The sequence below is a fragment of the Botrytis deweyae genome (assembly GCF_014898535.1).
Source record: "Botrytis deweyae strain B1 chromosome Unknown BDEW_030, whole genome shotgun sequence".
Classification (NCBI taxonomy): Eukaryota; Fungi; Ascomycota; class Leotiomycetes; order Helotiales; family Sclerotiniaceae; genus Botrytis; species Botrytis deweyae.
Genome location: NW_024066237.1, coordinates 311633 through 324072, shown reverse-complemented (window position 1 = coordinate 324072; position 12440 = coordinate 311633). Strand labels below are relative to the sequence as shown.

The window sequence follows — 12440 nt, the reverse complement described above, 5'->3', positions numbered from 1 at the left end:
AACCAATCGTCACACAATCTGCCATAGCACCATATAACGGTAAAATGATCGACGGTAAAGCAGAGCTTTGGGCAGAGGCACGAAGATGCAGGCACTGAAGCCAAACTCCTTCGAGAGTGCTTTCAACTATTGACCTTTTCGGACAATATGTGTCTCCAAATTCGCCGAGTTTGACAAGCGGACATTTTAACTTTTTCTTCTCTTGAAAAGTTTACATATCAAAAGACTTGGCTTCTCTGAAATAAAAGGTTTAATTGGAAGTCCGTTCTCCAGATATCTTTTGATTATCGTGTAAGCATTACCAAGACCACTGGTTTGTCTGGGGATGCGGTTATGGCTCTTCCGCAGTCGTGGAAGTCCCCAAAGCTGCCTTTCATTGGATGTTGTATGCGAGTAGATGCAATTTGGAAATTTGGATCTCATAGATCATCTAGCTGTGGTGGCATCTGCGTGGACGTGATCCAATCCTCCATCATTACTTGACCTCCATTGGCAGCTGGAGCTTTGCCCTTTTTGTCTTTCCGTTTGACGACCAAACATAACACGCGACCGTTCACTGAAAATCCATCGTAAGATGTATCCATTGCCATCTTCTTTTTGTCGTCATCATCCTCTGATACTTCTCCATCTTTCCGACGTTTCGCTAGAGGACCAAAGTCAGAGTCTGTAGATTCCCGCCCAATTCTTGAACGTTTTGATCCGCGAGGCCCTTCATCTTCACTAATGAACAAATCTGAATCATCTCCTACTTCAGGTATGTCTTGTAGAGAAAACGATTCTTCGCTTGCTTCTCTCACAATCGCTGGACCATCAGCTACCTCAATTGGCGCATCATTCGTATTGCCAGTAAGTTTGTCGGAATTCGACTGTAAAGCTTTCTTGTTTCTATCTCGAAAATACTTGTGTTTGAAAATGATAGAATGCCGTGTACTGGTTTCCGTCAAAAATATCGATACTTCGAAGTCCTCTGCCGACAATTGTTAATGGATGTTGCGTTGTTGTAGACGCTCTCAGCGATTCCACTCACCATCACTCACAACATCCTTCACGCCCTTTTTCTTTCCTTTCGACTTGCTCCTTTCCTGCTCCTCGCGCAACTTTGGCAGAACCAGTGGACGAACCTTCTCGATGACTCGGGGCAAGATTGGGTTTCTTGAATTGAGTAGCCAACTTTCTGCCAAAGCTGGATTGTCGACATATATGCGACATTCGAGGACAGAATATTTGCTAATGCGCAGATATCTACGTATTGGCGCCATGAAATAAGAATGTGTGTGATGGCGTGAATAATTTTGTCGTGGTTGTACCCGGTTATATGTTGTGTTTGTATTTGGGAGCCTTCTACGATACAAGGCTTGAAGCTTGAAGCTTGAAGCTTTGTGATTAACCTTCTTCAGCCTTACTGAAATCTCACTGACTGGGGTAAGCTATTTTTGCCCCGTAGAGAAGAAATTCATTGACTTTATCGCAAACACACGTCGGGTGGATAGGAAATTTATTGACATTCATTCATCTTCATATTCCTGATTGTCTGATAGTTGACTTGTTTCCACATTTCAATCCCTTTGAAGCTCTCCTGTTAACCTCTTCAGAATGGCTTAAAGACAAAGGTTATCGATAACCTAAGTGTGTGTCACCTTGCGAAATCTATCGCCAATATTGATTTACAAATTCGATATACTCTTGCTAGAAGCATACGAAATTGGGATTGTAAGTAGATCGAACCTCGCTTCTGCGTGTAGGTATACAGAGTAGGTCTTGAGACGATAGGGGTATACAACCTCGACAATTATAGCTTGAATGTCTGGTTGGGTTGAAAGCTATAACTGCACTGCCATCCCATCAACTTCGTTGCGAAACATTTATCTGTACCACCCCTTTCTTTCAACACCTGTTGTAACATTCTTCGGGTTAATACGGACTTTCCATTGTGTCCGCAATCCGCAAATTCAGTGGAGGTGAGGTCATCTTCGCCAAGCATATCCACACATCGCCGTATCACCACGATATCGAATCGATATTGAATACTCAAATTCGGAGAAAGTCGGTACGGAATTCTCACCATGTTCATTTTAACTCTTATTTCTGTATCGTGATTATTCAGTGAGAAGTTCCTCTGGTATTTGATCTTTGATATTCCTCTACAATTTGGGCCTTTTAGACTGGTGGATTGCACATCAAAGGGAGGGAACATTATATGATACATAATGAGTTGTAGTTTAGCTACCTCGAGAACTAGGGGCTCGGCTCTATATGCTGGGAGACTACCCAAAATCATATCGACTTCCAAATGTGGACAGGCACCGGGCTTGAGTGCCGGTGCAAGATGTATCTCAACACGTGAACTCGACGCTTCGAAAGGCGGTTTGTAGCCCCTCTATTTGACTCCTATCCGTTCATACATATATCTTATCTCTTTCATTTTCTCGAAACCCAATATTCAATGCCCAGTACACACCGGTCCGCCTACTAACACATACAGACCGTGAAAGAGTCCTAATTCTTGGCTCGGGCTGGTCAGGCTTCACGCTTTCTCGTCAACTGGATCCTAAGAAATATCAAACAGTTGTTATTTCTCCACGGTCATATTTTGTGTTCACACCGTTATTGGCTAGTACGGCTGTGGGAACTTTGGAATTTAGAAGCGCGCTTGAGTGAGTATTTGGATTTCTCTTAGGGTTTTCGAGAGGGTGGGTGCTTCTGTCCAGGGATTGATGAGAGATCTTGGGGCTTGATTATTTCGGGCCGAGAGGGGAGGTGGCCTTAGATTTTGTGTATCTGAGAGGGCAGGACTTCATGGATTGTTGCTAATACGCGACATGTAGGAGTGTGAGAGGCAGGGGAAGATGGAGAGGATGGGGGTTAGTAGGTGGCGGATGGGGTGGATGGGGAGCGAGAGGGAATGGGGTCGAGTTTTGGCAGGGGGTGAGTCGGTCTATTTCCTTTCCTTGATGATGTGTTAAATGGGGCTCAAATTTCCTCTACTGCTTGTCTACCAAAGAACAGGATTCGCTTTGCTCCATCATTTTTCACAAACGTTGAAAGTCAATATGGATTACTAACCAACCTCACCACCACAGTGGGCAGACGACGTAAACTTTGATAAGAAAACTATCAAAGTAGAAGAAAACGCAATTGAGAGACCCAAAACCGCTTCCACAACAATAGAAAAGAAAGGAAAAGGAAAAGTATTTGAAGTCGGCTATGATAAATTGGTGGTTAGTGTTGGATGCTATAGTCAAACATTTGGGATTGAGGGGGTCAGAGAAAATGCATTGTTTTTGAAGGATGTTGGGGATGCGAGAAAAATCAGAAAGAGGATCTTAGAATGTGGGTTCATTTCTTTTTTGAAGGAGGATGGACGAGGGAAGAGAAATTTGCTCTCACGATACCAATCTCCTTTCTCGGCCTCTCGCTAAATCGAGTTTCTATCCCCTAGAGCAAAGCGAAGAGACCTCCATGGCAGTGGCCGAGCGGAGCGCCATTTAATTAAGAGGAATTGACAAGGAAGGAAAAAATTTGGGGACGAGAATAACATCTACTGACTCTCCAAATCACAGGTTTCGAAACAGCTGCATTACCAACCAGTTCCGATTCTCTCAGAAAACAACTTTTGAATTTCGCCATTGTAGGCGGCGGTCGTAAGTTCTCTCTATTTATCTCCCTGAATTCCGCTTAACACTTCCCGTCTAGCAACTGGCGTCGAATTCGCAGCCGAACTCTTCGATCTCTGCCATGAAGATCTCTCCACTCTCTACCCTTCTTTAACCTCATTCATAAAGATAACAATTTATGATGTTGCGCCAAAAATCCTTCCGATGTTCGATAAAAATCTTGCAAACTACGCGTTGGAACATTTCAAAAGAGATGGAATTGAGATCAAGACTGAACATCATATCTTGGGATTGCGAAGAGGATTGCCCAAGGAAGGAGAAAATCCAGAAGACGCAGGAAAGGGATTCACATTAAATTTGAAGGAAGAAGGTGATGTAGGTGTGGGAATGTGTGTTTGGAGTACGGGATTGATGATGAATCCTTTTATCGAAAAGGCGTTGAGTTCGGTTCATACTTTCCCTACTCAATCTGCTATTTTGGCTGGAAGTGATAGCGAGAAGAGTATGGAGAGACCGGAAGATAAAAAATGGGAATTGAGAAGAAGTCCCAAAACGGGTGGATTGATGGTTGATAATTTCTTTAGGGTTAAATTGGCTACTCGTTCATCTCCAGACGGGGCAAAACAAACTCAACAAGAAGCAACGATGAATGATGTCTTCGCATTGGGAGATGTAGCGGTCTTGGGAGATATGGGATTACCAGCTACCGCGCAAGTGGCAAACCAGGAAGCGAGATGGCTCGGTAAGAGACTTAATAAAATGGACAAGGCAGGGAAGATGGGAGCTGCTGAGGATAAAGGATTCACCTTCAGAAATATGGGAGTTATGACTTATGTCGGGGGTATGAAGGCGATTATGCAGACAGATGGAAAAGGAGAGATTAAGGGGTATGTGGGATTTACATTTTTATCTTTGAGGCTTGATGATTCGATACACGGAGAAATGGGATTGGAGGTTGGATATCTGCGAAGTCGTACAGAACTCTAAGGAATTTAATTGCTAACGATACATCTAAATGTAGGAGAACAGCATGGGTAATCTGGAGAGGTGCATATCTAACTCAAACCATTAGCTGGAGGAATAAAATCCTCATCCCTATGTATTGGTAAGTTCTCATACTCTATCTTATTACTCTTGTTAAACTTCGTTGGGGAATAAAACTAACGACAACAGGGCAATCAATTGGTTGTTTGGACGCGATATCTCGAGGTTTTAGCGGACTATTTTTTTTTTGGAAAGGTTGGATGCAGCGAAGATTGAAGAAAAGGACATGGGTAAAAATAGAAAGGAAAACTGCATAGCGATGGACGTCCTCATGCGTGGGAAGGGTGTAACATATTGTATTTTTATGTATTTTTATAATCAGGCTAATTCTACTTTTTATATGATTCACACGGGTCACATATTGAAGTGGATGGATGACCAAAGTGGGATTCGACGTCTTAGGTTTGGTAACTTGCACCTTCGATATTTTTGTCCTGTCTTGGGGAATCGACTAGAGAATACCGCACTGCGTCGTACTACATCAAGATGCGAATCGCGTTCATAATGTGGCATTTCAGAACCCTAGTGTGAGATTTGACAGTGAAGGGACTTCGGCGATGATATATTGTCGCTTTTTGTTTTGATCAACCGCCGCCTGCGAGTTTCATTGTCTGGATATCGAAGGTCTTAAATGCTGGAGCTCCTGTAGTTTGGTCAAGGTTTGCATGGAGGGGAAAATGCTGAGTAGTAGATCTTGACGGGTCTGATTTTCCTGCTACACGGCACACATGCTGGTCTTGGAATTTTCTTGTGGTTCTGGTCTCCGCTTAGTGGCAGAGGAATATTTGTAAGAGTTTTACCTTTAAGCGCTATGAAGAGGATTTCGGATGTTGAGGTTTCATTAGAGGGAATAGGGAGAAATCACAAGAACTAGCACGAATGAAATAGATGTGAATGATCACCTTTTAATCCACTTCACCTATCTCCACTTGATATTCGCTAAGTGTATACCTGTATTGGAGGGTCGTGAGATCGTCAGCTTGAGACTTCTATAAAAGGGCCCAGATGTACGAAGATTTGAACTGGTCATTATCTTTAGACACAATGTCAATCAGTATCATGTTTTTACTGTGTTATTGAGTTAGTGGTTTTGAGAAGAACGATGTGGCATATTTAGTTTTGACCTGGTTTACTCGGGGTTTGAGCGTATGATTGCTTCCTTCTTTTTGGTGTTTTTTAATTAATTAATGTTGTCAGCTGTAGCCTGCGTTCGATTACCTTGTATGTAATGTGTAATCTAGTGATAGTAAAATACTTCGTATATATATGACAGTGCAATGTTAAAAGTTTCACATGTATATGTCATGAACTTCTTGGTTCTACCATTCCCGTTATTTGAGCTTCGAAATACAGGCATCTGAACAGAAAACGCGGCATATCTTTGTGGTATTGGCCATGTTTGCTGAGCAGACTCATCTTCGTAGTTTGCTCTGAAGAATGCGAGTACTCTACATATATATATGTACCTTGAAGCTTCATTAATGGGTTAAGACTCTAATTGAGATATATCGAGTGAATAACAGATACATACCTCAGCAAACGAATAGCCTTGGATCTGGCAAAGAGTGGTTATATAAAGACCACCCAGACAGGGAACATTTTTGACATAACATGTTCTTGGCTCCAGTGGTACAAAGTCTCAAGAAAGCTTGTGACAAGCATCTTCCGCAGACTTTTTGCTTCTTGGAAATCCCATCATAGATATTAAATCATGACTTGGGGAATAAATGACAAGAAAATATTGACAACAAGTTGTTAGGATGGAATTAAAGAGCGACAGCAGCTAAATGTAACATTTACCAAGCTGCCCTCGAATAATGGGAAAAGAGATGGCAGGTTCAAAGAATGGATTGTATTACATTATCGTTCGAAATTTCTTGTCCATTATGTTTGGAATGATAGTGGGCAATAGATTCGATATTGACAGCGACAACTATTTTTACACTTGAGTCTCATTATGCTCATCATCCCACAAATTTCAAGACCATTTAGTAACGGAATTTAGTGATCTTCTATCTGGAAATTACTTTTAATGATTTGAGATCATCAAGAAAAACAACACTGAGTCTTTTAAATCTCTGATTTGATTATTTTTCAGGTCATTATGTGTTCAAACTCCTACTTATCTATGTTTATATATCCCTCTCCACATCACGCTGAATCTTGATCTTCAAACCCCGCCCGGGCTGGTCTTGTCCATTCCAATTTCTTCTATTCACTAAGCTATTCTTTGGGTTCCATGACTAGTTCTTACTCCTGAAAATGCATATCCTCCTCTATAAAGGTTCTTCCTAACCATGCGGATGTGCTTTATATTTCAAAGAATCCACTTGCGTTATTAGGGCTCATGCCGTGGTTTCTGATCTATATTTTTCAGCTATACGTCGTTACGTCGTTGTATTCATTGCAGCTACGACACCTGAGTCAAAGTATCTGGACTTTTTGCAGGATGACATCTTGTTGTCTCATCTGATTGTATCGTTTTTTCTTCGAGGATTTGCACACTAAAATAACTGACAGCATTTATGGATCTGACAACGATGGGAACAGTAACCCGATGCTGTAAAAAAGACCTTTCACAACATCAAGGACAAGCAAGATCACAAAAAGTATTGCGATTGGAAATCCTTAGAACGTGGTATCTTAATGGTAAGTCAGATTGCTTGAATTCCTTGCTTCTAGAAGTTCATTGATATCTATATCCAGAAAAAGAAATCAAAACGATTTAAGCCTCTTGCAATATTGAATATCCTATCATAATATCCTGCACTTCAAAACATGAAGTGAATGATTGTACCCGCTTTATCCCACTTGAGAGTAAATTACCATCAACTGAAATGGCACGAACAAGGTATAAAAGAGATCAGGTTCCTGACATTAAATGGCCAAGCACAAGTGAGGCGTCAGCAGATACGGATTTTCAGGTGCTCGAGATTTCTCGACGAACCGAAATTCAGGAGCACGAAGTGAAAAGGAGAGGTGAACTAGACTTGATCAGACAATAGGCGTATTGGCTGTGAATGACAAGAAATAAAGTGATAGTAAATATCGACAAGTTATTTTGACAACAATGCACAACTTACATACAACATTTGTTGTCGAGAATTCAAACTTCATTTTCAGATATTAGTTAGAATCCGTTTTCAAATCCTAAGCTCTTAACAACATAAAATGACATTAATGCCATGTCTTCCTATGAGCATTTCGAGATAGTAGCCTGCATGTATCATCTCATGTTTGCACAAGAATGATTAAGAAGAGAAATTCTCTAAGCGCTCAGAATCCTTAAATAACTAGGAAAGGAGTAGATGTTCCACAACATTCAATATTCACCACAGAAACCCCGCATAATCTTCTCATAAATCTTTACCCTTACCCCTCAAATAACCGAGGAACTCCACCAGACAACCAAGGAAGTGCATCCGCTCCTCGATCTACTTTCTACTCCAGCCTCAACAATATCCGCTCGCTCAGAATATTAAAGTGATTCACTGGAAGCCCTTCAAAGACCTCGGGAATGTATGCAAAAGAGAACTATCGCACATGCGATTGAAAGTAAAGACCGAAGCTCATTTAAATATAAACTCAAGCCCACACTGGAAAAAGCCAAAGCTGCGATGCAAAGAAGGTCTTATGTCCATGAGTAGTGTACAGTTGGCATTCAGATTCAAGAATCAAGATTCAAGGCCGGTATCATTGACAAATTTTGAGAAAGTATCTGGCAGACAGGAATGCATTAGCATTAGACAATAATACCCATCCCTGTTGATATTCCAGAGGAAAGCCTGTCGTCTATTGCTTTATTTCAGCCCTATGATAAATATATCTTATCAAGGTATATCTTAGCACAGACATATGAATCAGGTATTGAACAAACACAAACAATGAGGCGGGCAAAGACGACGAATAGTATAGCGATCAGACTCGTAACTAAAGTGTGAGTAGCTTCATTCTCAACTCCAGGTCTATACTGTTCAACATGGATACCATCAACCAAAACTAGCAACAAAATTATCCTTCTGATAGTAAGAAAATTTACTAAATCACAGAATCGATAAATATTGACAGACAGTGATAATAACAAGTAAGACAGGAAGAATCATCCAGTTCAAAACTACTTTACTTGACAATAATAATACCCGGAAATGAAAAAGGAGAAGAAGAAAAAAGTACACACGTCAACAACCACCCATCATATCATCCGCAAGACCTGAGGATATCAGTGAACCTTCTATCGAGTTGCTGATTTTTAGAATATGGAGAAAAAGGGTATAGATACCCTCAAGGGTCTTTTATAGTAGATCTTATCAGGCTCTCGATTCTACTTCTAGTGAATGACGGTTCGAGGAATTCGGCAATGAATGTGGATGAATATCATCTCTTGTCTGCTCTCCCTTCCAAAGAAATAGATCAAGAACATCTCCACCTCGATCATGTATCCGATTACAAAAGGCGCGTGATATTCATGAACTATTCCATAGCCTATCAGACCTAAGCTGGATCTGTCAATTGACCCATGTGTGAGTATTTCTTCCTTTCCGCCGACTCATCAACATACAGATATACATACATTTTCAAGCACCTCGCAAATATCAATCAAGTACTAATACTTGCCCCATCCCATCATCATCATCACCATCCTCTGCACTATACAAAACAACGAAAAAAAATGTATATCATCCCAACAACACTAATAACCTTCTATCAATAACATCAACAAGAAAAAAATAGCACTCAACATCAAAACCCCCTACTCCAATCCAATCCAATCCAATCCAATCCAATCCAATCCAATCCAATCCAATCCAATCCAATCCAATCCAATCCAATCCAATCCAATCCAATCCAATCCAATCCAATCCAATCCAATCCAATCCAATCCAATCCAATCCAATCCAATCCAATCCAATCCAATCCAATCCAATCCAATCCCCCAAACCCATAAACCCAAATTTAGCCAAAAGAACCTCCGACACTCCAAACAAAACATAAAACATCATACTGCATGTCTTCCCTTCATCTCCATTCTTACAGATGTTTTGCGTCGATGCGTGATTAGGATTTGGACTTTTAAATACTTGGTGTATTATCTCGACCTTGAAATCTCGCTACCCCTCTTACCTCACCATCCACCATCTACCATTAACTACAATCCACAATCTCCCCTCCCACCTCCCCTCTTTCCTCCTTCCCCGCCCTTCTCACCATCCATATCCATCCCTCTTCAATTACCCACCCTACCTACAATCCCATCTATTCCATACCGCCCAAGTTCCCAAGTTCCTAAATTTCCCAAATCCAGAAGCATCTCAAACTCTCAATTATCGCCAAAGAATTTCAATTCCCATTCCAACTCCAACTCCAACTCCAAGACCATCTCCCTTCTAGGTATGTACAGCAAGAATTTCATCTCTATTGGGACTATTTGCCATTACCTACAACCTACTAGATATACACTCACTCACTCATTCACTCACCCATTCCAAAAGCTAAGAATAGATATTTCTTTCCTTTTTCTAACTACTATCCCATCTCATCCCATCTCATCTCATCCCAACTCCCCTCATACACCCAAACCAACACTCAAACAATCCCATACAGAAAGAACAACAATAACCACAATAACCACAATAATAATAATACCCAACCCCAAAATAATAACTACAACTATACATAACATAACATAACCACAACCACACACTCAAAAAGACATTAAAACAACTTTAATATTCAATCTCCATTTTAAAATATCCTATTCCACCTCTGGGTGATAATCTGTGTTAAGTACCTATCTCATGAATTTCCTATGGGGAGTACAAAGTATATTTGAATTACACAGTTTTACCTCACATATACAGTTTTGCTTTATATACACAGTTTTGTTTTATATATACAGCTTATACACTATAACAAAAAACCAGCGACCTCCACTAATAAGGTAGTCATGAATTTTTATGATTACAGAATACAGAATACAGAATACAGAATACAGAATACAGAATACAGAATACAGAATACAGAATAGTAAATAAAGAACCTAAGAGAGTTGACCCAGCTTCAGTTTGGTCTAGGACTTCAGTTTACTAGATATTTTACATATCCATCAATGCACGAGCTTGACAAGATTGGATGATGCTGTTGGAATCAGGAGATATTGTAGTACACTATACATTACCATTCTAGGAAGATGAGAGTAGACGCATGAATTGTTTGAAAACATTGTGTATGTCAAAAGAAAGAAATAACTAACTAATAACTCATACTCCTTACCTAGGTACTCAACATTACCCACCATCACAATCACAATCACAATCCCTCTCACTCACCAATCCACCACACCATCCCTCCCAACAATCTTCCCCACATCCTCATCTCTCTCCCCCTCAACCACACTCCTAATAATCAATCCACCCCTCCTCGGATGTTCACAGCCCATCTGATACGCCAGCTGCGGGCTCAACCCCCCCAGATTCGTCGCGCACATGCCCGGACCCACCGCCCAAACCTTGACTGCATCCGCCTTCAACTTATGATTCCAATCCAACATCAGCATATTAAGCGCCACTTTCGAACACCGATATCCGATTGTTTCGAAGCCGATTTTCTTCGGCCACCCAGCTGCTTGTGGAGGCGTGGGGAAATATTTTTGCGCGGCTTGATTGATCGCTGATAAACCAGTAACGAATATCAAACGAGGATCAGAGGATTGGAAGAGGAGGGGGATGAATGTGGAGGTTAGGACGTGAGTACCGGCGACATTGACGTCGTAGGCGTTGTTGAAACATTCACGCAGTGTTCCATTGCCATTTACATATGCGATATCGAAAGTTGCGCCTAGGAGGGAAGAATGTTAGTTTTGCTTTTACATTTCCACAACGAGTGAAGAAAAAGTTACATACCGGCATTGTTAACCAATGAATCCACTCTCCCATATTTTTCATTGACCGTCTCAAAAGCCTTCTCAATACTCTCATCACTCACGAGATCAACCTCGAGTGTTTCAATTGTGTTCTTAGAACCTGGAACTTCCTTCTTCAAATCATCAACCGCAATTTGAGCTTTTTCCAAAGAACGAGCGCCGAAGAGGATATGGTATGGTTTGGTAGATTGAAGAAAGGCTTTCACGGCTTCATAGCCTATGCCACTGTTTGCGCCAGTAACGAGAACAATTGTACGGGATGACATTTTTGATCAATGATGACAACCCGAGGGCTAATCGTCTGATATATATATTTCTGAAGATAATTGATCTATTTTATCTGCAGTTTAGTTTCCTATCTGTCAGTGGAATACACAACATCTTTATAGCAATTTCAACTCTACAACAAGAGAGGACGAAAACCGGATCTAACATAAACTCCTTGCGAAGCCATTGATTTTCTTGATAATCATTACCATCGTTGATACAGTGAATGATGTTTGAGATCTCATTTCGTCCTCTATCGATATCATAGATATCCAACCAGAGAGTATTTTCCTATCCGGGAAACACAACCGAGGAATCCGATATTCTGCCCTATCAGAGAGCATTTCCCTTTTCGACTGTACTCCGAAGGACGAAGGACGAATGACAAAGGAAGAAATGGGATCCATACTCCAAACCATACTATATCGGGAGATACTCTCGAGGCCATTGTGATTCTCGGTGTCTCATTGCGTTCGGTCTGGACAAGCTTCACACTAACGCAATCCCCCGCACGGATTTAAGAACTTCACGTGCTTTACCTCCTTCTTCGAATTTCTTACTTTCGTTTAACACCACATCTTTACGGAGTATATCTA

At 41.0% G+C, this 12440-nt stretch overlaps 3 protein-coding genes across 3 annotated transcripts; 1 reads left to right on the top strand and 2 right to left on the bottom strand.

Moving 5' to 3' along the window:
• Positions 1 to 419: 419 nt before the first annotated feature.
• Positions 420 to 1259, bottom strand: EAE98_009751 (uncharacterized protein; the record flags this gene model as incomplete). The annotated part of the gene is made up of 2 exons (XM_038957372.1): positions 420 to 967; positions 1028 to 1259. 2 exons carry the CDS (start codon positions 1257 to 1259, stop codon positions 420 to 422), a joined length of 780 nt encoding a protein of 259 aa, XP_038806311.1.
• Positions 1260 to 2063: 804 nt separating this feature from the next.
• Positions 2064 to 5013, top strand: EAE98_009750 (uncharacterized protein). The gene is made up of 8 exons (XM_038957371.1): positions 2064 to 2364; positions 2483 to 2654; positions 2826 to 2925; positions 3081 to 3330; positions 3561 to 3641; positions 3694 to 4501; positions 4636 to 4719; positions 4788 to 5013. Exons 1-8 carry the CDS (start codon positions 2208 to 2210, stop codon positions 4828 to 4830), a joined length of 1695 nt encoding a protein of 564 aa, XP_038806310.1. The 5' UTR covers positions 2064 to 2207; the 3' UTR covers positions 4831 to 5013.
• Positions 5014 to 10980: 5967 nt separating this feature from the next.
• On the bottom strand, positions 10981 to 11843 carry EAE98_009749 (uncharacterized protein; the record flags this gene model as incomplete). Its single annotated transcript, XM_038957370.1, has 2 exons — positions 10981 to 11492; positions 11558 to 11843. 2 exons carry the CDS (start codon positions 11841 to 11843, stop codon positions 10981 to 10983), a joined length of 798 nt encoding a protein of 265 aa, XP_038806309.1.
• Between the last annotated feature and the right edge of the window lie 597 nt (positions 11844 to 12440).